Raw genomic sequence first — 26,742 nt, 5'->3', positions numbered from 1 at the left:
ACAAGAAAGAACATGGTCGTGTAACAAAACGGCAGTTTTATTCCGCGGAATGTGTGTGTTGAACTTGTGTGCACAGTGAGAAACGGTCATGTGAGTACAGGAATATATACAATAAAAATGTGTTGTGAATGAAAATAAATATACAAGATGAAATATTTAAATATTTATTGCTTTCCTTGGAAAGCCTTTTTGGGGTCGAAGCGTCGTACGTTTCGGACGACGTTGAGGTCATCACGAAGAGCGTCGTTTTCTTTCTTGAGCTTCTTCATCTGACACTCGGCGAAGGACAGTTTGGTCTTGAGCAGCTCGTTCTCGTCTTTGATCTTGTTCTGAAAGGAATGTGAACAAGGCGCTCTTGAATTCATTGACTTACCATGTACTTGATCTTTTGCTTGTGATTGGCGTGGCTCATCTGGTCCGCCAATTTCGAGTTCAGAGCTGCCAACTCCTTCGACTTCTTTTCGTTTTCAGAGCTGAACAGTTCATGTAACAACGTTTTAACTTTTGATTTGACTTACCCCCAGTGTCTGCTCTCTTCAGCGAATTTAGCGAGATCAGCTCGGATCGGCGCGTAGAAGTTCTCGAGCTCTTCGTACTCCGCCTTCCACTTTTCGCACATGGCATCTGATTCCGCCAATTTAACGTGGAGATCTTCGATTTCCGTAGTGCTGAAAACATGTCAAAACCGACTCATCGAGAGTAGTATGTACATAAGCTTTTTTCAATAATGGAGATAATGTAAACAAAGAAAGGTAAATAATTATAAATATTTATGAAATATATAAACAAGTTAAAATATTTATATTAAACGTAAACATATGATAAATATTAGTAAACTAAATATAAAATATAAACATGAGTCTTCAAAACAAAGGAAGCTCAAAAATAACATAAAAATTTCTAGAAGGTTATTTTAATAACCAAGTTATTCAAATAACTTGTTATTGAAATAACTTGTTATTCAAATAACTTGTTATTACGATAACCGTTATTCAAATAACTTGAACTTATTAAAATAACCTTCTAGAAACTTTTATGTTGTTTATTAACAAAAACAGCGAGTTTCAGTGGGAAATCGCTAATCCACCGAGGAAAATCATAATCAGACGTTTGTTGCGACGGTCCAGCTGATCTGCACAAGGCTCACTTTTCGGAGGGCCATGAGCATTTTTGCTCAAAAATTTTCAGGAAAAAGTGATTTATACTAATTCGACCATGGAGATTCCGAAAATCATACTCAAAACTTCTGAAAACTTGAGTTTATTCAATAAAACCTCCATCAAAGTTCATCCTATTGTAATCTAATTATAATTTAGCTGTCGTGTGATCTTTTTCCGTTTGAAAAGTCTTTTTTAATTATCCAGCTGATCTCTTCTTATCTTTCATCATTTTATGGTAAAAACATAACTTTTCTGGAAATTTGCTGCCAGAGATCTTTTCAGTAGCCTTAACAGAAAAGAGTAAATTTCTAGCAATAGAAATCTGACAAAGGAGAACTTACCGTTAAAAATTTAGGGTCGAAAATAATCTTGATCCTCTGTAAAAATAAGACCAACCGAGACTCGCTGTTCCCTGCGGAGATGGGCAGTTCGAGCATCGCCGGCTTGTCACCCGCTTGGTCCGATCATTTTTGTCACCCGCCTGTTCGGGGGCAGGCGAATCCCTTGAGACCCGAAACTGACCCTGAGATGAGACTTTTCAAATATAAACATGAGTAGGGATTGTATCGGGAATGCGACGGGCAGCGTGGCGCTTTTCACCCAAAATGACGGAAATCTATTTCGTTCTTTCAGATAAAGTTTCAATGAAAAAACTTTCTGGATACTAAAATGATGAAACTTCTTCATTATTTGCTCTTCATTATTACATGTAACATTAGCCATCCAAACATAGTAAGAAATTCATTTTTATGAGAACTAATCATCAGGATCAAAATTTCATCTTTCAAAGGATCAAGTAACTAATCGATTTCCGTTTCAAAGAAGTAAAACAAATAGACGGACTCAGTGGGTTATCTCAAAGAATGTGGCTCCCTCTTTTGGTTCATTTTCGAATCAAGTTCGCTCGAGCGGCAAGAATCTTCACACTCGACATAAAATGAAACTAGAAGATGAATAGCATGAACAGTACTTATACTTCTAAGAAAAAGTAAAATGAAACTCTAAAGCACTTATTCCTTTGTAAGCTACTCTCAATGTTTCTATTTCTGTAAAATGAAGCTTGATATTTATTTATTGTCATCGTCATTGGATATCCTTAATAAATTATCTCAAATATAAATAAGTCGTTTTTCTATTCAAGAAAAAAGTGTTAACATGAAGTTAAAAAGGAAAATTATCAGGGTCGCAGAAGTCCAGCTCAGAAATAGGAGCAACAATATCGAGTTCTTAGCTGCTACAGAGTGTTATTGGAATGAGAGATTTTATCCAGCATGTGGACTGAGCTCAAGCTGAAACGGAGTATTGTTGGGCTCAGACCAGCTTTTGAAAGTATTACAGGCCGATTCCGAAGGTATTTTTGGGATCAGACCGATTCTGAAAGGTATTTTTGAGATCGGGGCGATTCCTGAGGTATTTTTGGGATCGGGGCGATTCCTGAGGTATTTTTGGGATCGGGGCGATTCCTGAGGTATTTTTGGGATCGGGGCGATTCCTGAGGTATTTTGGGATCGGGGCGATTTCTGAGGTATTTTTGGGATCGGGGCGATATCTGAGGTATTTTTGGGATCGGACAGATTCCTGAGGTATTTTCGGGATCGGACAGATTTCTGAGGTATTTTCGGGATCGGACAGATTTCTGAGAGATATTATTGAGCTAAGGCGATATTTTTACAAGTGGTCTTTCGTTTTAGACCAGATCTCATGCAGTTCAAAAGAGGAAACGTCCTTTGACACTGTTTATAAATACATCAAAGAAAAATATGCATGAGTTGAGTCAATATAGGTCCAGAGTCAATAAAATATTGTGAATTTGTTCAAACGCTGGAAAATAAACTGACATTTTGAACAAATGATCGCTTGAATTTTCAAAGCAACCGGTAATTGGCGTTGATAAACAAGTGTGCCAAAAAATCTACGTCGGCGCTGAAGATCAGTCCGTATAAATATCGTGCAAAATTTGACCTATCTGTCAAATTTTAAAATGGCTAAGTGCTTGAAAATTCTCAAGAAGATACAAAAAGCAGATATTAATTACCGCAATGAAACAGACCGACTTGCTAGCGAGTTTGAGGACGAACTCGCAAATGTCGAGGACAAAGAACCAGTCCTTCGTGATTTACGTAAGTAGACAAAAATACGATTCTTATTATCTTATCATATTTTCAGGGGGGACACTTGATATGACTGATAAAAGCTCCCAGTGCAACCTCAGGCTCGAACACATTCTCGAAGAATTTAGCAGTGAGATCGATTGTGACGTTTCTAGCGCTTATGAGTCTTCCTCTGAAGAGGACTCGTGTGATGAAGAATGGGTTCCTACCACACCTCCCCACACCCGAGGTAATTCCATTCCAAAAGCTCCCCGGAAGGAAAAACTCTCATATGTGAGGTCGAATCTTCGCGGTATATCATGGTGTTTACGAAAGAGTTTTAAAACTTTCTAGGCGCGAGACGGCGTTTGGTCTTTGACTCCGAGGAGGAAACCAAGTCTTCAGAGGAAGCGCGTCAGGATAAACTCAAGCAGAAAAAAGCCCATTCCTCAAAGAGACTGCGAGAGGAAGAAGCCGCGGAACAACCTTCAAAACGAGTCCGCCGAGAAGCTGTCCAACCAAGAAACGTTTTCGATGACATCGAGGATGAGCAAACTCGTGATAGTTTCGGTTATACACGACACGAAGAAAAGCAAAAGAATACCGCTGACGACTTAGAAGAAAACAATCAACAGGAAGATGAGTCCGAAAATGAGCCTGATGCTTTAGAGAGTGACGATTATTCAAACGTTGAGGACTACGAGTCGGAAGAAGAAGTCTTTCAGCCTGCTCATGATGTCAATAACAAAGACCATCACTCAGGACAAAATTCTCAAACCGAAGGTGAGTTGAGCTCTCAACTGATCGAAGACACCCCTGGACCAAGCTCTCGACTGATCGAAGACACACCTGGACCAAGCTCTCGACTGATCGGGGACGCTCCATCACCACGCTCTCAACTGATCGAAGACACACCTAGATCAAGCTCACGACTGATCGGAGACGCTCCTACACCAAGCTCTCAACTGATCGAGGACACTCCTGGACCAAGCTCTCAACTGATCCAGGGCAGTCCTGAATCAAGCTGTCGACGTCAAGATGATCAGCAGAAGTCTCAAAAATGGCAACTCTGGAGTCCATCCCAATGGGAAATCATCGGTAAATCACCTCCACCTGACTACGATCCTAACCAGCGCTTCGGGAGAAGCGTTATCCGCTTCGCCGCACCTGCTGAAAACAAAAACGATCAAGGTTAGAGACATTTTTCTACCAGATTGTTTATCATGATTCAGTTATTGACTTAACAGGCTCTCCTGATCGGAAAATCAACGTCGATGGTCATATGAAAGACGGGTCAGAAGGTATCTATTATTAAAAAAAAAGATATATAAATATATTTTCATAGTTATCGATCTCACTGATACCTTTGACGACGACGACAGTGTTGACGATGACATGATCAATGGGTTGGTTGCCGAAGCAGAGGAGAGAGAAAGACAGCAACTTCAATCAGAACTGGAAAATCCTTCACGCGGAGGTACGCCGGACACGATCATTGATCACTGTCTCAGCCCATATCTCTTAGGTGAAACACTTGATGACTGTTTCAGATTTGGGATTATCACAAAAGATGCCATAGAGTTTATCGAAGAGACCATCTATGAACAAGAAGCCTACTCCGATCCTTCTCCCACAATTTCGCCCATAAAAACATACACTCAACTCTAACTTCTACCTTTCTTTATGCGTTTCTTGGTGTTCTTTCTTTATCTCGTGTTTGTCCTTATTTACTCATGTTTACCGAAAAAATTATAAATAAAAATGGTGTTTAAAAAACTTTGACTTTGTCATTTTGTTGCCAAGTTTGAAAAAAGCACTGATAATAAGCACTGAAAAGTCCATAAATATGCAACGATAAGGTCCAAAATAATCAGAAAAAAAAAATGAATCGCTCACTTCCACTTTCGGAAGAGTTTCCTTTTTTCGATGTTATCTGCGAGCTCAAAGATCAACTTCTTTCAATCCAGCATCGTTTCTTTACTGGGGTTTCCGGCGTTGCCTTCATTGGTCTTATCATCACAGTTGGCTTCTACACAAAATTGTGTATGATCATCTGTGAGAAAAAGAAGAATGTTTCCCGAAAAAATCCTGACCGACGTGAGAATATCACGATTTCAGAACCTTTTGATGCCGTCCATAATACTCTTGTTTAAATAAAACAAAAAAAAAAAACAAAGTAGATATATGACCGAGTTTCTTTTTTATTTCAATTAAATTATTGAGGAACTGTTCATTTGAATTATAATAGCAGGTTATAAAAGAGGGAAGAACTTTTTCGATAAGTGGCGCAGGTATCTTTAAGAACTCAAAAGAAAATGAACTGGTGTGATAAGCGGTTTTGATAGTTATTAACGAGCGGATTTATCTATTATCAATAGCGTCAGGAACAAACTGGAGAAAATTTTCAATGAAGTGGTGATTGTCGGAATCAACGAGGAGAGGAGAATTGTTTTTATGCTTCGGATGATTACTCAATAATGGTTGCTTGAGCTGGAACCGTAAAAAGAGCTTATTTCTGATCGGAAAAGAGACATAAATTTACCTAGTTTGTGTCCATATCGTCAGATTTAGCAGAGCCGGAAGTTTCCATTTCCATTACCTCAGTCAGATCCTCCGTGGTAGTATCCATTTTAGACGCGATCTTTTCTTGAGGAGAGATAAGTCATTTTTCTTTCACGATTGAAATTTACCTGTCACGATTTTTTGCAACTCTGCAAGTTGACCGTTAGTGATCTTGATGATGAAAGTCGAAGCTGCCTGCTTGGCATCTATTATGTTTTATAAATGAATAGATGAAAATAAAAGTACCTAATTCAGATTGAATTTTGATGAGGGCAGCAAGATCTCCCTGTTCGATTTTGCTTATGAGATCTTTCTCTTCATTCGTATCTAGTATCTTTGTTTGATCTTGCAGGTTTATCATCTTTGTTCTCGTGGGAATAGGTGGTTTCTCACGCTTATCAAAAATGTGTAAAGAATGCAAGTTTTTGGCGCCTGGCCGAGTGGAGAATCTGTAGCAGCGCGCGCTTTACTGTTACTCGCAGTCTTAAGCGCGTGGGGATGAATCGGCGAATCGGTAGCGAGAACCGCAGGGCGCGCGAGTTTTGAGCACGCTCCTTCACCCTCGAATGCGTAGGCAATAAAATCAAACCACCTGATGCAGGTTCATCACCAGATCATAACTTGAAGTTGCCATACAGCGCAAACAAGATCACGAGACAATCAACCTTTTTATTTTCTTCATTCAAAACTGATTGACTTAAAATGGCTTAATATATTAATCTAAAGAGACATTCTTATAGAGACGACAAAATGTTCCACGCAAAATTCGTCCACATGCGACTTATCCGAAACAAGGTATTACAACAAAAAAAAAAAAGAAAAAACAGATTAATAAAATTCTAATATAGCGTAACAAAGGCTTTGGACGATAGAGTGCATCTCAAGAAACAAGAAAGGTTTAATTTTGCGTTTATCATTTATTTACAACCAATAAGACAAGGCGATATGAAATAAGAGTTAAATTAACGTTCAAAGAATTCTTCCACTTGCCAAAATTATAATAACCGATATGAATTAGCCGCCAAATTGACGCTCAAAGACTGTTTTCGACTTTTTATCTGACCTGCTTTACAAATTTCTTTTTTTTTCGCTGAAGATAATTGAACTGGGATGTAGATTTTGATGTAAACTTGGTTTCAGGCAGTTGTTCTTTCAAGCAAACTAAATTCATCTCAAAATCTATGCCCTATTTTGAATAAAATCAGCTGAAAATTATGTTAAAATAAAGTCGAAAAGAGTTAAGAATGTTTTTTTTCCCAACAATCCACCCTCCTTTGACGTTCCCCGGTCACACAACGGACACAACATCTACAACTTCTCTTGGATCAACGTCGACCACTCACACATTTTCGACCGTTACCAATGGTACCTCAACGAATACAATCGAACCCGACGAAATTTTCAATGGAAAAATAATCGCTGTCGGAATAGCGGGTTAATTGAGTTACATAGAAAGATCATTCTCATTTTCATTCTAGCCCCAGTTTCGGTTATAATAGTGGTCATGCTCGCAATCCTCATTTACAAAAGACGAGTTCGAATAATCTCCTTCTGGGTTGACTTACGGAGAGTGCTTGTTTTGCATTGCTGTGATAATGAAGGTAGTTAGATCAGCCTATTTTATTACTAAAAAAGTCTTCTTAGAAGAACGCGACCTCGAATTGCAAAACAGACGCGCAGACGAAGAACGAATGATTCTGAATGAAAGACGGCAAAAGAAAGACGGACGGAAACCGACTGTGGATAGCAACACGCAGACAGAACAGCAAGAAGATGACAAAGAGGACAAGAAGGACGAATGGAGGTGCCCTCAAGTATCCTGGCAAGAATGGATCGACAGTTGGTGATTGAAAAAGGACTGTGAAAAGAATGTTTTTTGAATGATTAAATTAGAAAGAAAGTGAATAAATAACATCTTTTTGCATAAAAGACTGAATCGGTAATCTGGGCTAATGGACAATTACGAAGGCGACGACGTTCACGATTCGGACCTTGAGCAGCAAGTCAACAAGCAAAGAGGTAAAAAGAAAACAGAAAACTCTTTCATTTTTAACTTAATTAAAAAAAGGTCTCACTTTCATCGAATCCTCGATCCTTGTCTTTCTCGCGATTCAATGCGTTGGTCTTCTCGCTACATTCATCATCTACCTTGCTGGACTGGCTTTCGCGATTTTCCCCTTCATCAACCTTGTCTGGTTCTTGTTCCGTCGACCCAGAACCCCGACAATGTTTAGGCTGTGAAAGAAACTCAGATCGCTAGAGATTGCATAAAATTCTTTCATAAATAAGACTGAAAATCGTGACGCGATGGACGACTCGTCGGAGTTTGACCAAGATTATCGATGGGACTACTATGATGAACGAACCGTCTCCGAGCTATGCCGTCTTCGTAAGAATTAATGAAAAACAGAATTTTACATAAATAGTCGGTAACGAGTCGGCAAATATCACCTCTACACGGACACCACCGACTGCTACGTCATCCATTATCAATGAAACTTCAAACGTCAACCAACTTGGTAAAAGTAGATAGACAAAAAGATTCTTACCTTGAATAGACGAAAACAACACGCCAAAAACCTTCTCCATGGTTGAAATGATCGTCATCACCCTCCTCGCCTTCAACACTATTCTCCTTCTCACCTTGATCCTCATCCTCTGCCACAAGAAGAAGAAGACACCTAAGCCAACAAGAAACGGTAATCTCTATCATTCCTTTTCGCCTTCATAAAATATATTCTTAGTTCACTACACGCCGATCTCAGCACCACTTCCACTCGACATTTAAACCTGCCACTTAAAGGAGAAAAGCTGTCTTTGAATACTGATATGAAACTAAAACTAGAATATTGTAGACAGTTTTTCCATTCAGAAATGTTCTTTCCATTCTTCAAAGGATTCAGTGGCCCAAATCGAAACAATGGCCGAAACGGAGAGGGATTCCCGGATCAAGGCAGACAGCAAGACGATCAGAGCAGAAATCATTCGAACCCAGAGGGTGAATGTACAAATCCAGACGATGACTTCGAATTCGATGTCGACATACAAAAAGGACGTGTGCGCACGAATGATCGCGTCATCGCTATTCTCATCCTATTACTTTTCTTCTATATCGTCTACGAAAGTAAGAAATCAAATCTTTCAAAGGAGTTCTAAAGTTTTCAATAGACGGAAGAAATAGACAGAGACAACGTGAGCCCCGAAGAATTCGAATGATTCGGAATCCGGATCGAATCGAAGAATTGGAGAGTGAGGACGAAATGGATATCACTCAGCGCCCGGCAATTGAGGATCATCAAGCTGAAGGTAAAATAAGCTTTCTTCCAAACAGAAAATAAACGCAAATTAGAGGCCAACAGACCACAACGCCGACGGACGCGCACTCAACCCTTACAAATCTGTCACAGACAGAAACGCTATTAGGTAAGAAAACAAATTCGCAGGCAAAAACCTAATCATTTATTTAGATTCATCCAGAGCAAGACGCAGCTTCTTCAAACCGCCAAGAAAAACATTCGTGATAATAAGCTTCCTGTAGAAAAATGTGCCTTTAAAACAAAAATAAAAGACAAACAAGCTCTCAAAGATAAAAGGTTCTCATCTTTATTGCAAATAAAATGACAGGAAAAATATATTTTATAGTTTACGGATTGACTCAAGCAAATAAAGGGCCTTGTTCGATGAAGAGCAGTCTTCAGGAATTGACTGGACTCAGGACAGTTTCCGACGGTATTACTGAACTGAGACCAGCTTTTGGAGGTATAACTGGGCTCGACCAGTATCCAGAGGTATTACTCGGCTCAGACCAGTTTCCAGAGGTTTTACTTGGAACAGGCGAGTTTCCAGAGTTATAACTGAGCTAAGGTCAGTTTTTGGAGGTATTTCTAGGCTCGGACCAGTTTTTCGAGGTTTTCATAGGATCAGGCCAGTTTCCGGAGGTATTACTGAGTTGAGGACAGTTTTTGAGTTTTTAACAGAGGTTTTCTTGCTCTCGGACCTTGGTCTTTTTCGAATTTCACAAAAGGTCTTTTAGAATTTCCAGAAAAGGTTTTTGCGAGTTCAAGAATATCAGTAATCTCAGTAAATTAAGTTTGCGAATATTTTAATTGAATACTTCGACTCAAAAGGGCCTTATACTTGAGAGACTAAATTGTAAAGCTGAGATAAAGAAACACAAGATTTTGTTTAGATCTAATGAATTTATTTGTCGAAATTTGCACAAGAAATTGGATGAAAAAAAGAACAAAGAAACTAAGGAGACAACAATGACGATGATTACAGGCGTCGTTCAGCTCGGATGATTTGGCGGATATTTCGGTATTCGAAATCAGTCCGGCATATAGGGCATCTGTTGTTCCTTTCTTCCTCAGGATCCGCTTTGAGCGTTCTTAGACAATCAGCGCACGTGTAGTGAAGGCAGGGTGTAGGATCCTAAAATTTGTTATCAAAATATCAGTCTTGCTAACTACCATTTGTTTGTTTTCTTCCCAGCATATCACGCATTTTTTCTTTTCATCCTCCGAGATTTCTCGTGATGCAAGCTTGATTTGGCGAGATCTTATTATAATTGTACCAATGCAGGCACCCGGAGAAAAAGTTCGACAAAGTAATCTCGGGAGAAGCGGTGATCGAGCAACAAAACACTCCTCGGCGAATTCATCTGCGTTATCCATAAATTCTTTCCATTCAGATTTTGTATAAGGATAGTACCATCTCCCGAAACAGTCTTTACATTGTCCACCAGGCACTGAATTTGTTTCAAGCTGAGCACGAGTGACTTCTCTGAATGTCGGAGATAGACTTGTCTTCTTACGACATATGCGACAGTAAATTATCGCATCTTCGTCTGTTATTTTGACAAGCTTAACAGCGAGCATTTTTCAGTTTGAACAGAAATATTTTCGATAATTTATACTTCCTATTTTAGCGCCATCAATGAGCGTTGATGAGCATGCAAATCGGATAAAATCAGTCTGCTGGAAAAGTCTGAGATAAAATGAACCGGAAAGGGTAAGGAGCTTATGAAACGCTTTAATTTCTTTTTTCCGGGAATTAATCCTTGGATAGCTTTAGGAGAGATACAAAAACACAAAGAGAAATTCAAGAAATTTTTCAAAGATGGTAAGCTTTCTGACAGAAAATTTCTAGCACACTGTCAGTCATTGACAATTTGTAATTCTTCTAAAACAAATGAAGAAATTATTGCGTTTTATCAACTTGAAATTGTGCGGGTAAGATCAATGTCGAAACAGTCAATCAAGATCAAATTTGCTGACGATAATTTGATAACTAAAACAAGCATCTTTGTGGAAGAGAAGGAAGATTGTTTTTATTACTACACGTTTGAAACTGTTTTGGAAAAATTAGTGAGAGCAAAAAAATGCTCATCGAAATTAGATTTTGCTTTCAAGATTGACGGGTTTGATATTTTTGATGGACCAAAAGATGTATTTGCAAGAAATCTTTCAAAAATTTCTGCTGAAATGAAGAGAGAAATCAATTTCTACGAGTATCTTTATATTGACACTTTTCATAAATTCAATATTTTACAGTCTTTTAACCCAAAAAACTCTCTTCAAAAAAAGCCGTTGAATTTTCTTGTCAAAAAGCAAGATCTTGTCTCATCAAGCGAGCCTCTTCAGCTTAGATTTTTGTATAACATGGATGTTTTCTCCAATGTTTATAAATGCGAAAACCTTTCTTGTGGATACGAAAATGTTAAGAAATCAAATTTCGAGGCACATGTTAAAGCTTGTCAACACAAAAAAGAAACGATACCACTCCAATGTCCATATGGCGATACAATTTATCCGATCGAAATAGCAATACGAGCTGGTTACCTTTCAGAAAGGATGAGAGGCTTTAGAAAGACTCGTTTCGGTAGACCTTGAATAACAAACTCTCCAAATTAAAAAATTTTAGTCACTTTCGACATCGAGACAATGGAATGTCCAGTCAATACAACAAACAAAGTGACGACGATTCACGCTGAACTTCGCTTGCTTTCGATTGCTATCGGAAGTAACTTTGGCTACGAGAAATTTTTCATTCGTAGATGTGACTCAAACGAAGGAGCGCAGCAACTCGTTGAAAAATTTCTTGACGAGCTTGAACTTCTTGCTTCATATGAAAGAAATTATCTTCCAAGTGAGATTTTAGAAGCCATTCAAAAACTTGATGGAATTGACATAAAATTGGAGCCTGTTTCGATCAGGAAAAGAATAAGGTTTATAAAAAGAGAGCTCGAAAATTATTCAAAGATGAATGTCTTTGGATTCAATAGTTCTGGTTTTGATTTAAAAGTTTTAGCTCCATATATAATTCCTTTTCTTAAGACAAAGTATAAAGCGAAATTGGTTTGTATAAAAAGGGAACCCAATATTTCACTATTTCCACCCCTTTTTATCAGTTTAAAGATGCTCGGCTATTTAGTTCTCCAACAAACTTAGCTGGGTACTTAAAACAAGGTGGTATCACTGAGGTAAAGTCAATTTGGCCGTATGAAAAATATCACAGCGTAATGGAAATTGTCAATGACAGGACATTTCCACCAATTGAGGACTTTTTCTCGAGCCTAAAGAATAAGGGAATCGATGAGGAAGAGTATGAAAAGTGCAAAAAGGAGTTTTATCAAAATCAAGCGATCAATCCGAATTATTCAATGGGACATTGGCTCCGCCATTATAACATCATGGATGTCACCCCATTTGCCAAGGCCATCGACAACCAGTTTCGTGTCTTCTTTGATGTTTTCAAGATCGATCCCTCATTCTGCATGAGTTTACCGAAATTCGCAATGGCTTGTGTTTTCCAGCGCTACTCCAAAGCTTCGCCCCTGACATGTAAGCAATTTTCTTATGGATATATATTCTTATTATTTATATCTAGACTCGTTTCACAGAAACTTCAAAAAAGAGCACCAACTTTTGCGTGAAAATATTATTGGTGGGCTGGTTAACGTTTTTTCTCGCTACACTGAGCTCCGCCCGGATGTTGATGCCCCTAAAAATGCCAAGTTTGCCCCGAACGGAGATCCCTTCACGCGTATCGTCTTTTTGGATTTTAATGCCTTGTATTTGTTTGCTCAAAAGATGAGCTTACCGACAACGCCAGGTAAATTCAAAATGCAAAAATAAAGGTGAAATCGAAGAATGTTTAGGCATTACTTGGGAGAAATTTGACAACGCCGTTTTCCGCAAAAGGATCATGTCTACGGGAAACAGTTTCGCAGCCCTGCAGTGGCTAACATTCATTGACGAATTTAGCCCCTTGCTTGTTCAATCAAATGGTGAAAGAGTTCCTTTGGAACATCAATATTTTAGGGGTGAACATCAAGTAGAGAACTTCAAAATCGACGGATATGCTAATGTCGATGGTCAACATCATTTTTTTGAATTTCTTGGATGTTATTACCATACTCACTGTGTTGACTGCAATCCAGGAGGAGCTGACAAGGAATGGGAGAAAAAGTTTCGTCGATTGAATGAACTAGGTCAGGTTCATGTAATGCGCGAGTGTGAATGGAATCAAAGAAGAAATGAAGCTCATTTGACAAAAATTTCCAGATATTGGGGTCATATTTTCAAATCGAAAGAAACAGAAAAAAGTCTGATAGAGGGTATAAAAAATGATCAAATTTATGGATTCATAGTTGCTGATGTAACTTGTCCCAAAGAAGTATACGAGAAAATATCGTATCTCAATTTTCCACCAATTATAAAGAGAATGAAAATTACAGATCAGCTTCTTAGTCCATACATGAAAAGCCAATTTAGTAAGCTTGGTAAAAATTGTGATCAGGAAACAGTTATTCAGACATACAATGGTAAGAAAATATTTCTTCTCACAACTCTGGCTAAATTCTATCTTGATATTGGTTTAGAGATAACAAATATAAGATCATTTACACAGTATAGAGCGTCAAAATCTTTAAGCGAATATGCTGATTCTATAACAAATGGCCGAGTCAGCGCTCTAGACGAGAATCCTCCTAATAAAGCCCTTGCTTTGGCTTTTAAAACGATCGGTAACTGTGGAGGATTCGGTAAAGCCATCGAAGTTGTTGATCGACCAAGTCTCAAATTTGATGATGAAAAACAACTAGCTAGATCAATAATTAAACCAACATTCAAATCAACACAGCCTCTCTATCAAGAAAACGGAGAATACTCAATTTCAGAGGTTACTTTCGAAAAAAAGCGAATCAAAGACGACAAACCGACTGTTCTTGGAGTTGCTATCCTTCAAAATTCAAAGCTTCACTTTCTGTCCTTCGTCTACAAATTTCTTCACAAGTATTTGAAGCCAGGATCATACAAGCTGAATTATTGTGATACAGACAGTCTCGCAATATGTAAGTTATTATTAAATATTGCTTGTCTTATAAATATATCTAGCTTTTACCAGGAGTGAAGAATGTATCGACACGAATCGTTCAAAAATGATGACTTCATTCTTACCTTGTGTTCACCAAGAGTTGAAATACGAGTTTCTCCAAGAATGTGGCAAATGGCTTGTTCTTGAAAACACCAACCTAAACGAGAAAACTCCTGGTCTCTTAAAATGTAAGAACCATTTTCTTAAAAAGTAGAATTCAAATCTTTCTAGCTGAATGGGAGACAGATTCGGGAGCACTTGTTTGCCTCGGAAACAAAATGTATTTCGGCTATGATCCGAAAAATGACAAGGTTAAGCGATCAACAAAAGGAGTTCCGCATAACCAAGAGTTAAAACTGCAAGAATTCCTTGATTGCTTGTATGGAAACATAGAAACAAATAATCGATTCACTTTGCGAACTCTACGCCCTACTACCAACAATGTTGTTAAACGAGTTTCAACTGAAAAAGTTCTACTTTCAAATTTATTTGTAAAAATGCGCGTCATGGATGATGGCATTACCTGCGAGCCACTGACCCTCGACGGCAAGCCGCTTTAACTGTTTATTTCATCCATCTCCGAAAAAAAACAAGCTTCTTTATTTTTCACTGTTTTTTCCGCTAGAATAAATTTGTAAAGTCCATATAAACGTGATCAAAATTTCTCGTCGCTATGCCATTCTATCAAAGTGAAAGAGTAGACCTAGAAGCAATTCGCAAAGAGTATGGTGGTACATACATTCCACTCTCTAAGGAGGAGCTTGAATACTTTGAGAAAACGGAGAAGATGGGACAACTTCAGAATCGTGTTATCATTGCTCCTCCGAAACCAGGTCGGATCGTAGAACATGCTCACGTTAGACTATTGATTAACAAGAACTTCGACTTGTTTAACGTTGTGGATGATCTATTCGAATTCATCTCACCGCCTTTTCGTTTTGGAATCGATTTTGCGTTTTTGCTGGAAAACCCCGTCACAGAAGATCCTGACTCACGCTTTCGATTTGTTTGGCCTCAAATCTCGACCTCTCTTCCAATAGAACCTAACCTTATCAAAAACAAGTCATCGAAAAAAGAATTCTTGCAGAACATTCCAGATTGGACTGACATCCCTCGCCTCGTCGACATTACCCATCAAAATCAGAGCATGTTTCGAAAAAGCGGATACAACATCACAAAACTCTTGACCTGTAGTCTTTACATAACAAAGATGAAATAAATGCATTTTAGTCTCACTTGTTTTATCCCAATTGCTGCTGTTGATAATTCAGAACACTTTCAAAGTTTGCATGGCTGAGACTAATCGGAAGGGTCTAGATTCAGTTTGCCCGTTTATAGACTGTCGAGGAGAGACCTGTCAAGGGGTCTGAGGTCTGTCAGGGTGGACTAAGGCCAGTAAGGGTGGAGAGAGGCCTGTCAGGGTGGACTAAGGCCAGTCAAGGGACCAGAACCCAGTCAAGAGGCCAGAGGTTCGTCAAGGGGCCAGAAGCCTGTCAAGAGGCCAGAGGCCTGTCAACGGGTCAGAGGCCTGTCAAGAGGCCAGAGGCCTGTCAACGGGTCAGAGGCCTGTCAAGGGGTCAGAGACCTGTCAACGGGTCAGAGACCTATCAAGGGGTCTGAGACCTATCAAGGGGTCTGAGGCCTGTCAGGGTGGACTAAGGCCAGTCAAGGGGTCAGAGGCCTGCCAACGGGTCAGAGGCCTGTCAAGGGGTCAGAGACCTGCCAACGGGTCAGAGACCTATCAAGGGGTCTGAGACCTATCAAGGGGTCTGAGGCCTGTCAGGGTGGACTAAGTCCAGTCAAGGGGTCAGAGGCCTGTCAAGGGGTCAGAGGCCTGTCAAGGGGTCAGAGACCTGTCAACGGGTCAGAGACCTATCAAGGGGTCTGAGGCCTGTCAGGGTGGACTAAGGCCAGTCAAGGGGTCAGAGGCCTGTCAAGGGGTCAGAGGCCTGTCAAGGGGTCAGAGACCTGTCAACGGGTCAGAGACCTATCAAGGGGTCTGAGGCCTGTCAGGGTGGACTAAGGCCAGTCAAGGGGTCAGAGGCCTGTCAACGGGTCTGAGGCCTGTCAGGGTGGACTAAGGCCAGTCAAGGGGTCAGAGGCCTGTCAAGGGGTCAGAGGCCTGTCAAGGGGTCAGAGACCTGTCAACGGGTCAGAGACCTGTCAATGGGTCAGAGCCCCGTCAGTCTGAGGTGAGTCTTTTTTGATTTTCTCATCGCCTAAGTCCAGTTATATCTCTCAGAGCTCCCCCGATCCCAAAAATACCTCTCTGAGCTCCCCGATCCCAAAAATACCTCTCTGAGCTCCCCGATCCCAAAAATACCTCTCTGAGCTCCCCGATCCCAAAAATACCTCTCTGAGCTCCCCGATCCCAAAAATACCTCTCAGAACTGCTTTGATCCCATGAATGCCTGTGGAAACTAGAACTTACTCTATCGACAATGAATACAAATTAAAAAAGACTTGGAATTTTGTCACCAAAGTTTATTTTCACCGAAAATTTTTATTTACAGGAGAGTTTCACCAGAATTTTTTTTATCAATTTTTTTTTTGAGTAAAAGGAAGGAGAAATGTTATATCTCAGAGTTCATTATCTTCTTTCTGAATCCAGCGAAAAACGTCTTTTGTCTTGCAGACAGGACAGTCATCGGAGAGGTCTTGTCGCTCGTATTTAAGAGTGAAATCTTTGAAATCAACGAAGTAAGATGACACAATATTATTCTGCTCATCGTCGACCTTTTTAGGCGCCGTTCCAAGGATCTGTACAGGTATCCAGCTTTCTTTGCCACTTTTTCTGTTTTTGTTCATTATCGCTATTTTCTCAAAAGCAAGAACATTATTTGTCACATTGACAGACGTGTAGTGGAGACGAACTTTTTGGCTTGAATTTTCATCATCACCGCAGATACCGACAATATTGAGTAAGACACCACTTCTGTAAGAAGTGCAGCTAAAACTCTCAACTTTCTGCAAAAACATATTTTTCTTATTGTGAAGAGACTTGAAATTTTAGCCATGAGGTTCAAAAGCACTGGTTACTCCGTGCACATTTTGCTATCCTGGATATGTTTAGGAAAATAGCTCAAGCGGAACTTCGACATGCGAAAAAACAAATAAAGAAAGACAAAGAAATTCATCACCCAATTTTATTATCACCAATTTTATGTACAGGAAGAATACACCGCAGTTTCTTTTTTTTTGACATTTTTGTTTTTCTTAAAAAAAAATGGAAAATGATTTTGTTCAGTTCTTCAAACGTTTCGCTACATATCCATCAAGCATTGCACAGATAAGACATTCTGGATGTCTATGATCCTCGTAATTCTTGTGACCTTTCATAATCGCAGCTTCTTCAGCAGTAACTTCTATAGTTTCTGTAGTCGAGTTAGCATACCCGCAAAAAAACTTTTTGATTTTATTCAAGAAGGACATTTTTCGAATGACGGGTGAATAAAACTTCGACATAAGGTTCGAAAAAGCTGATGGCATACGAGAGCATATTTTTTTACTGAACCAGAAATTTTGATTATTGCCTGCTTGTAAATAGAAACTTGCTTCAAAGAAAGACCAAAGAGATAATCACCAAACAAATTTATTACTCGAGTAAATAAAAAATTGAAAAGAAAAGGAAAGAAATTTTCAAGAGAGGGATCAAAAGAAGCAGAAACAATTAGATTTTCTGGTCGACTGGACGATTGAATCGGAAAGTGTAGGAAGGCTTGACATTGTGTTCTTTTTCCCAGTCGGATTGTTTGGCATCAGAAGTGGTGTAGAGATCTGCAGGACGTTGTGATTCTGTGTGCATTTGGAGAGCTTGGAAGACATTCGAGACTTCATCACCAGTCTTTGCAAACAGTCGTAAGTTGATCTCTTTGGTCGGTCGTGAATAATCAAGGTCAGTTTCAAAACCAGGAATGTAAGTTCCCTTGACCCTGAAAAAGCCGCCCCCATTGTAGGAGCGAAAAGTGAAAGTTTTGATCGTGACAAACATTTTGATAATGAGATGAGCGGGCAAAAGAAGACCAGAAGTTCTAAAGCGCTGGTTAATCAGTGCTCTATTCATAACCAGTGATTAATTATATGTTTACTTACAAAGAAGGGTTTTTTCAACTTGTTTATGTTCGTCAATCGTGAGCTTGGTCGAGACGATAGACCAAATAACGATTGAGTAATCATCTTCAAGTGGTGTGCTAAAATCGAAAGAGAAAGATAGCCAGCCTTGTGAGATTTCTTCTCCTTCAAACTCATGAGCAAAAATGTTGTTCACTTTGTAGTTTTCCATTGATACAACATATGACAAATCAGCTTGACTAACTCGCCCAAGCGTGTCCAGATATTTCCAGTAGGGAAGAATCGGATATTGATTTGTGATTTTCTAAAGATAAGGATAAAAAAAAATAAGAAATTGAAAAGATAAACCTGAGGATATCCATTTAAAGATTGACCATTCAACATGACATTCACTTGAACAAGATTGTTGAAAAAGCTGAAATTCGAAGAATCAATTTTAGAAGATCCATGAAGAGCTTCTGTTTGAATCAGTCCAAAGAACAGATATGCAGGGGTATTTCCCCCAGTCACATTAAGAAGTTGCACATTTTTTCTTCCTTTTGGCAAACTCATTGTTGTTATCAAAGTATCATTGAATTTATATGTGATTGGCTTTGATTTGATTCTCCCAAAGTAGTTTCTCAGGCTCGGCGATGACACGTATTCAGCAATAGCGTAGGCATCAGTTATTTTAAGGACTTCTCCTGCTGGAAGCATATCAGTTTCATTCTCTCCGATAAACATTGTCGAAAACTCATGTTTAAGACGATAAAGTGTAATTGAAAGATCTGTGTTTTGAGGAAGAGGTTTGTTCTCCATGAAAAACCATGAGTCGGAAGGAAGATAAGTTCATAAATATAATTTCCGTTAGATGTTTCGTAACATTGTGGGCGTCGTCCATTTATAATCATTTTCTTTGAGTCACTATCAACAAGATTCTCATAGTTGTATTCATCGTAGTACCCCTCAATCTGGAATGCGGAATTAACATAAAGTGGGTCGAAATTGACACGTTTGGTCAAGTAGTCTGCCAACAAGTAGTGAGAACTAAAGAAAAAATAATTATCAGAACAAAAATTAAGTCCTTACTTTGAATTTGAGTTATCGATAATCTGAGAATTCACCGCAACTTCAGTCTTTCCGAACTGTTTGCTAGCAAAGCCATTTGAAGGAATATAATTCTTGTCAAGCTCGATTGTGAAATGAATCGCAATTTTATTTTTCACAAGGAAAAGATTCGGATCGGCGTCAAACTTAAAGCTAAGCCTTCCGGTCAAGCTGTCCTCTTCTCTTGGATAATGCCGTTTAACAACTTTTTGGTCGTAGTACTCAACTTCTGTCATGATTTCAGTCTAAAAAGAGCAAAAAGTTAGACAATTATATCACCAATTTTAGTCACCAGAGTTGAGAAAGTTTGAAAAGAAGTAATTGATCGTTAACAGTAAAGGAATGAGTAAAGAGAGAAGAAAGTTTCTGTCGTGAATAAAGAGAACGGAAAATAACGAAGAAGCAAACATAAAAACCACAATAAAATGACGAGTCTGACTGGGTTCTTTTATAAAAAAAGGTTTCTTTATCACCAAAAAAGTCAAAAAGCTGCGTAGGATATTTTTTAAGGCCTAAACTATCAAATATTTCAATTTTACTCTTTATAATTCGTAATGAGATCCAGTGAGAGCCTTTTGAAATTTCAGGCGATAAGTTGACAACAATAAAAGAAGGAAAATTTTCAATTTTGGGTAAAGTATCAATGGAGTAAACACCTTGAAAATGTTCAACTCGTTCTAAACGTTTCGCAATTAGGTATGAGTTCATGCTTTTTTCTTTTTCGATGATTTCTTTGATTTTTTCAAATCTTTTGTTGTTTGATTTCGTTTTTTCTTTGTTTTGGTATTTGGATGTTTTCGACCTGGTGTTAGCTTGAGTTTTGTTGGACCGTTTTTTGACTTTCGTTTGCCCGCGCCGGATTGAGATTTTGGAAACCATTTTTTTGGACGATTTTCAAGCGAGGCAATGATTGTTTTCATTCTCTTGTTGTGATAAGTATCTGGAGTGAAAAGTGTTGAATGATGTGTTGACTGCCTAAGTCGATTGAAAATCGTGTATCCCGCCAGTTATATATGTTTAAAGGGAAGGTAACGGAGCGTTGGTCGGAGAAATGGCACCACCTGTCGTTTGGACGGATTTGACCCATCATCAGCGTATTCGGTTCTCCATAGCAAGAAGCAATTGAGTTACACGTTATGAAAGCAATGTCCATGTCACGCGGAGTCGTCATCAGATTACAGACAGCGCTTATAATTTGAACATTGTACTCTTGATTTTTTTTCAAAGAAAATTTCAGGAACTTTCAGCTCCTTGGTCATTGTCTCGAAAAGATTCAAGATCATCTGCAACGAAGTTAAGCTCAAAGTAGTACTTTATTCCAGGTTGTCTATTTCCTTCTTCGTCTGCAATTTTATACCAAACTACTCCGGCTCGTTGTCTGATATCGATTATGACGTAAATTTTGTCTGTCCAGTTTTGTGTATATCCTTTTTCGAAGATACCCTTCTCTATTTTTACTCGGACAACGTTCCCAATTTTGAGTCTTGGTTTGACTTTCAAATCGAAATCCGGGAAGAGATGAGCGAAGACCTGTGCTCTATTTTCATGTGAGACTTGGCTTGGTGCCATTCCAATGGCTCGATGAGGAGTGGAATTGTAGCCTTTGACTATTTCTGGAAGAACATCGATCCAATTTTTAGTTTTGTTTGATTTCATAAACAGCTCCACTCGTTTTTTGATGGTTTGATTGACTCGTTCTGCCATACTCGCTTTCAATTTTGTTTTGATACTATAGTGATGCATTCCATAGCGATCAAGAATTTTTTTTACATTGACATTGTAGAATTCCAAGCCTTCGTCTGTGATAAGAGAATTAGGCCATTCGAGAAAATCTTGAAATATATCATTGAGAGCGTTAGCAACATCGATTCCTCCTTTTGTTTTTACAGGTCGTGTCCATATAAAGCGAGAGAAGCAATCGATTATAAGTAGAACATAAGCATACTGACGATTTGAAAATTTGAATTTCTTGTATTCAATCAAGTCACCCATAAAAATTTTGAATGGCGAGTCGACTATGATTTTTCTTCTGGGAAATCGTTTTTTAGTTATTCGACGGTGAGTACTATGAGTTTTATTCTGCCTGAGAAACTCCGCTACTTTCGCTGAGAACGCTGGAGCGCTTGCAACGTTTTCGTACAGGGCTTGAATCTGATCCGTCACTGTCTTCTTCTGTTTTTTCAGAGTCGCTTGTTGATTCACTTGATTCTTTACCTGAGCTTGAGCTTGCTGAGGATGTTTCACTTTCGGAGGAAGTTGATGGTCGTCTTCGCTTGGATTTCTTTGTCTTTTTCTTTGATTTCTTCTCGGGGACAGATCTCTTTCGTCGTTTTCTGGTTCTTTTCCTCTCAACCTCCGACTCTGACGAGTCATCTGTAAAGCTGTCACATCTTGTTTTTGCTTTAACCCTTGATGTTTCGATTGTTTTGCACGATGAGTATTTTTCGTCATCTTTCTTCGCTGTTGCTTCGAAAGTATTTTCTCTTTCGATAATGTTGAAGTTTTGCTTGAAATCGTTGAAGGGTACGATGCAAGCCTTCATACCGGTGACTGAGTAGACAACAGGATATTTTGAGAATATATCCGTGTACAGCCGGTAGCTTGAGGCATGACCTCGAGGCGATTGATCAAGAAACATGTAAGGATATGATTTGTTCTTGATATCTTCGGACGCTCTCTTGAACGCTTTTTGCAGCCCAGCTGTATTGCAAACTCTCTTATTGATTGTTCCGTCTAGACAGTTTCGGCAGAGAAACGTTGCGTTACAGTTCAGACGAATGTTACGACCAAATTTTCCAGCAGCATAATTATTTTGAGTCATAATCATAACGTTCAGGCTTCGCTTGCCGCTTGTGACTCGAAAAAGATGATCTATAGCTTGACTTTGAATCGCTTCTTCATAAAGATCATCAAGAACAATCGTTGTATGGGGCATCATCTCATCAATATCATCCTGTGATGGGATACCGACGCGATAGCTAACAGGAATTCCAAGATCATCCCACTGAACGGGTTTTTCTTCAAGGAAACAGGGATAAAAATACAGGACCCGCTTTGTTTTCTTCTGAAACAGATGCCTGTTCAGCAGAACTTGCTTTGCAATATAAGTTTTTCCAGCACCAGATGATCCACTTAGCAATATACGAAAAGGGTATGCAAACTCTTTTTGAGGAAGAATTTCTCCGCTTATCATCGTTGACATTTTCTCTTAATTACGCGATCATATCTTTCACCGCTCCTTTTATTTACAACAATAAACACTGGATCAATAACTTGGCAATGATTTTGTTTTAAAATATTTTAACTTAAAACGGTTGTAGTAGAGCCAAAAATTATTTTTTCTTTCTTTAAACAATTATGATTATAAAAATAACACTGGTCGTAAACATTGACGCAAGCGAAATTATTGAAGAAAATATTTTAGTTGAAAATAAATAATTCAAAACAGACATGAAAAAGAGGCAAAGAATCTTATTCAGCTCTGTGACTTGTTCACCTTAATCTTTTCTGAAAAAAATTTATTATACAAGACTCCATTAACGGGACATTTGAAAGCCTTCTAGTTTTTCCCCGGTCTTCAAACTTTAACAGACACTAGAAAGTTGTTCTTTCACATATCTCAAAATCAGAGATTCGGAAGGTCGGTTAGAAACACAAAAAACAGGTTTTTGTTTAATTTTCGAGAAAACTACGCTTTTTTGATGGAAAGTTAAGTTTTTAAGGTCAATTTATGAACAAGCCTCAAATTTTTTCATATATTCATAGGTTTTCCACTGTAAGTCTTTCAAGTTACGCGAAATAGATTTCCGTCATTTTGGGCGAAAAGCGCCACGCCGCGCGCCGCCTTCCCGATACAAATCCTACTCATGTTTATATTTGAAAAGTCTCATCCAAGGGACAGTTTTTGTAAAAAATAACATAAAAGTTTCTAGAAGGTTATTTGAATAACGGTTATCGTAATAAAAAGTTATTTGAATAACAAGTTATTTCAATAACAAGTTATTTGAATAACTTGGTTATTAAAATAACCTTCTAGAAATTTTTATGTTATTTTTGAGCTTCCTTTGTTTTGAAGACTCATGTTTATATTTTATATTTAGTTTACTAATATTTATCATATGTTTACGTTTAATATAAATATTTTAACTTGTTTATATATTTCATAAATATTTATAATTATTTACCTTTCTTTGTTTACATTATCTCCATTATTGAAAAAAGCTTATGTACATACTACTATCGAGTATTCTTACTTACCGATCTGTAGCGTCGGCCAATTTCCGCTCGGCAGCGGTCAACTGAGCTCGGAAGTTTTGTTTCTCAGTTTCGGCCGCCTTGAGCTTTTGCTGGAGCGCAGCCAGAGTGCCTTCGTGATCCTTCTTGAAGAGCTCTAGTTGCTCTGTCTTCTGCAGCTGCTCGTCGTATATGGCTCGAAGATTGTCTCGCTTTATCTTGTATTTGGCGCTAGGAAAGAAAGTTAATTGAGAAAATCGCGAACGGTTTACCCATGCTCTCGAAGAATTTCAGCTTCTTTTGCGATTTCTCGTTTCTCGTTGACAATTTTCACGAATTTCGCTTCATGATCCTTCGATGCCGCCCTAAGAGTCGAGACTTCTTCCTTCAGCGCCGTGAACTCTTGAGAAGAACAGACATTCTTCGCCTTGGCTTCTTCAAGTTCAGCTTTCAAGCGAGCAATTTCAGAAGAAAGATCAGATTGCGCAGATTCAGCCGAGTTGAGCTTCTCCTCGAAGGCTTTCATTGCAGAGTCTGATTGTTCGATCTTCTCGAGTAAGTGGACATTTTCAGCCGCAGTTGCCTAAATTTTCAGTGTAAAGTAAGTTTTAAAAAGCACTAAAGTGCTAAATAGATAATTACCTTGATCGATTCTTCGAATTGCGAAATCTGCAAGTCCTTCGCTTGGGCAGCGCTTTGAAGTTCAGAAATCTTCGCTTCTGATTCAGCTATTTCTAAATCTCGAGCTTCAGAATTCGCCTTCAGCTGCTTCTCATGGCTTTCCTCGGCTTTTTTGAGCTTTTCTTCTTCCAGGAGAAGAGCTGCCTTCAAATTTTCGAGAGCCTCGCTGATTTTCTGATTTTCGGAGAGTTTCTCTTCAAGCTCGGCTGACTTTTCGCTCAAGTTTTCTTTCAACCCTGCGAGTTCGTTGCTCAACTCCTGGATCTGCGCCGCCTTCGATTCCTCAGAAGCTGCGGATTTTTCAGAAGCACTAGTCAACGCGGTTTGATGAGTTCTGATCTCTTGCTCGAGGACTTTTATTTGGTCTTCTCTTTCAGCGACAGAAGCGATTAATTCTCGCACTTTTGCTTCGGTAGTTCCCTATAAATGAAAGTTAGCTTTTAGAAAAGCAGTGGTCAAAATCAAATTTACCTGGACTTCTCTGAGATCCTTCTCAAGCGCCTTGCACTCATCCCGCTCAAAACGCATCTGCTCGAGTTTCTTCACAAGCGAGTCAGTTTCGCTCACTTGGGAGCCGATATTCTGCTTGAGCGATGCATTCTCGGACTCTTTTATTTTCAACGTCTTGTGCGCTTCTTCGAGCGTTTGCTTGAGCCCGTTGATCTCTGCTGCATACACGGCGTTGTCCTCTTTCAGCAAGGCGACATTCTCTTTCAGTGGCTCGAGCTCAGCGATTCTGTGCTCCAGGTTGAAGTTGGCCAGGTTCGCCTTTTGTAACTCGTCGCTTTTGTTTTTCAGCGTTGTCTGAAAAAGAATTGGTAATGGATTTCTGAAAGTATAAAAATGAGTGAATTCCAGGGGGCACAAGCTACAGTTTGTTAAGTCCTGTAGCTAGCGCCGTGTGGGATTGAAATAAATGGTGTAAAATGATGAATCAGAAAATATCATGCATTTAAAATATACAAACCTTGTGTTCTTGTAATTGGACCTTGAAAAGTTTTTTAAAATGAATCAGGATGAATGAGTTTTCTTTTCTTTTGTAAATAAGAAATCAACGATGAAAACACCGATTTTTACTCTTACCTCTGATTCTGTAATTCTTCCTTCTAGCGCGACGATTTGACCTCTGAGCGTGACCAATTGAGACTCCTTTTCTGTGATCTGTTTGAAAGTCTCGTCTTCTTTTTCTTTCAACTGGCGCAGCTGATCTTCCAGGATTTTTACTTCTTCGCCCTGATATCTTCTGTCAGAATAAGTAAAGAAAGGTAGCTTACCTTTGTCTTGCTGATTTCTAGCGAGTCCTGTAAGGCTTCAAGCTGCTTCTGGAGTCGCGGAACTTTTTGCGCTTCTTCCTTTACTCGCGTGTAGTCTTCCTCGAGCTCGTCTTTCAAATCGGAGATCTTCTGATAGCGCTGTTTCAGTTGAAAATGGTCCGACTCGAGCTCCTGAAAACAGCTCAAGATTAAAGATAACTTTTTTCGAAATACTGACCTTGTATTTGGCCATTTCTTGGGACATGCTCATTTCGAGCGATTTTGAAACTGTTGACTTTCTGGTCCCTCGTTTTGCGATTTTGAAGGGCTCTTTTGACGGGGTCGATTGAGGAGGACCAAGAATAGACTTGTCAGTTTGGTAGGCTCCGCTGATGCTGCTTATGTCCATCATGCTCTGGTCGCGGTACTGGAAGCCGCCTTTGACTCTCTAAAAGATGGTTAAATGTCGTTCGGGAAAACGGTTCGAATGGTTAGTAAGAAATGTAGATTTTTTTAAATAATTTTTTAGTTATCGATTCAAGTACAATCAAGCAAGTTTATTTGATCACCAAAGATACACCAATTTTTGAGTGATTTGGGTTTTTCAACAAACCTGGCCATTTTGACCGTAATAGCCCCAGATTGACTGAATTAGATTAGTGAAATTTATGTTGGTTAGCAATTTTTTCCTTTTTAATTAAAACTCACCTGGTCATTTTGAGGGTTGTATCGCTCGGGCCCAGGAAGATTCTCTTTATTTTTGGTAACGTCGTCGAAGTAGGTTGTTCGTTTGGATTTTGCGAAAGACATTTTTTAAAAACTTAAAATTTTGGCTATTTTCTCTGATTTTCAAGAGAGCAAGTGAGGGACAAGCGCCAAGGCTGCGTCGTTCAAAAGCGCGCGATTTGAGATCCACCAATCGCGCTCGCTGCTCTAGATTTTGTCGTTGGCTACAGCGAAGATCTCAATTAGGATTAAACCTGGCGGAGTTATCAGCGGAGTTAGGATCGTCGGAGTTCAACTTGCCGATCTAAGATTTGTTTTTGTGTTTTCAAGTTTTTGAAAACAAGCTGCAGGTGAAAATTTAAAAAATAGACTGAGTTCACGCCGTTGCGAGGGAAAAATGTTGTTCAAATCGGATCCTTATTTTATCTAGAAAAAGCTGACTGAAAGGCTTGTTTAGCTGTATTTTCCCTAGACCTTCATCCTCCTTTTCGTCGTCATCTGCTA

General features: G+C 39.0%; 1 protein-coding gene and 1 long non-coding RNA gene across 4 annotated transcripts; both read right to left on the bottom strand.

The window, feature by feature from the left end:
- Window positions 1-19: 19 nt before the first annotated feature.
- Window positions 20-26,601, bottom strand: LOC145703975 (uncharacterized). Of its 3 annotated transcripts, XM_081781391.1 has the most exons (14): window positions 26,493-26,601; window positions 26,221-26,445; window positions 26,126-26,158; window positions 25,751-25,960; window positions 25,534-25,704; window positions 25,343-25,492; window positions 25,227-25,247; window positions 24,731-25,063; window positions 24,221-24,679; window positions 23,851-24,161; window positions 23,603-23,809; window positions 519-668; window positions 374-473; window positions 20-329 (listed from the first exon to the last, which is right to left on the bottom strand). In XM_081781391.1, exons 2-14 carry the CDS (start codon window positions 26,320-26,322, stop codon window positions 165-167), a joined length of 2,412 nt encoding a protein of 803 aa, XP_081637517.1. In that variant the 5' UTR covers window positions 26,323-26,445; window positions 26,493-26,601; the 3' UTR covers window positions 20-164. The 3 variants fall into 3 exon arrangements, with proteins under 3 accessions (XP_081637517.1, XP_081637518.1, XP_081637519.1); XM_081781392.1 differs by lacking the exon at window positions 25,227-25,247 and having other exon boundaries at window positions 26,493-26,600; XM_081781393.1 differs by lacking the exon at window positions 26,126-26,158 and having other exon boundaries at window positions 26,493-26,600.
- On the bottom strand, window positions 5,524-6,476 carry LOC145704869 (uncharacterized). Its single transcript, XR_014134509.1, has 3 exons — window positions 6,059-6,476; window positions 5,941-6,018; window positions 5,524-5,896 (listed from the first exon to the last, which is right to left on the bottom strand). It is a non-coding gene; the product is annotated as an uncharacterized LOC145704869 (long non-coding RNA).
- Window positions 26,602-26,742: the final 141 nt, after the last annotated feature.

The sequence above is a fragment of the Oikopleura dioica genome, chromosome PAR, assembly GCF_907165135.1.
Source record: "Oikopleura dioica chromosome PAR, OKI2018_I68_1.0, whole genome shotgun sequence".
In the NCBI taxonomy this organism is placed as follows: Eukaryota; Metazoa; Chordata; class Appendicularia; order Copelata; family Oikopleuridae; genus Oikopleura; species Oikopleura dioica.
The sequence above is the reverse complement of the archived record's forward strand: the minus strand, read 5'-3'. Positions and strand labels throughout refer to the sequence as shown.

Excerpts from the sequence above, each read along its gene's own strand:
- LOC145703975 (XM_081781391.1), bottom strand. The coding sequence starts at position 26,322 with ATGTCTTTCGCAAAATCCAAACGAACAACCTACTTCGACGACGTTACC. Across the intron at positions 25,064-25,226 it reads TCCAATTACAAGAACACAAG|ACAACGCTGAAAAACAAAAG; the intron begins GTTTGTATATTT and ends ATTCTTTTTCAG. Across the intron at positions 474-518 it reads GAAGAGAGCAGACACTGGGG|CTCTGAAAACGAAAAGAAGT; the intron begins GTAAGTCAAATC and ends TGAACTGTTCAG.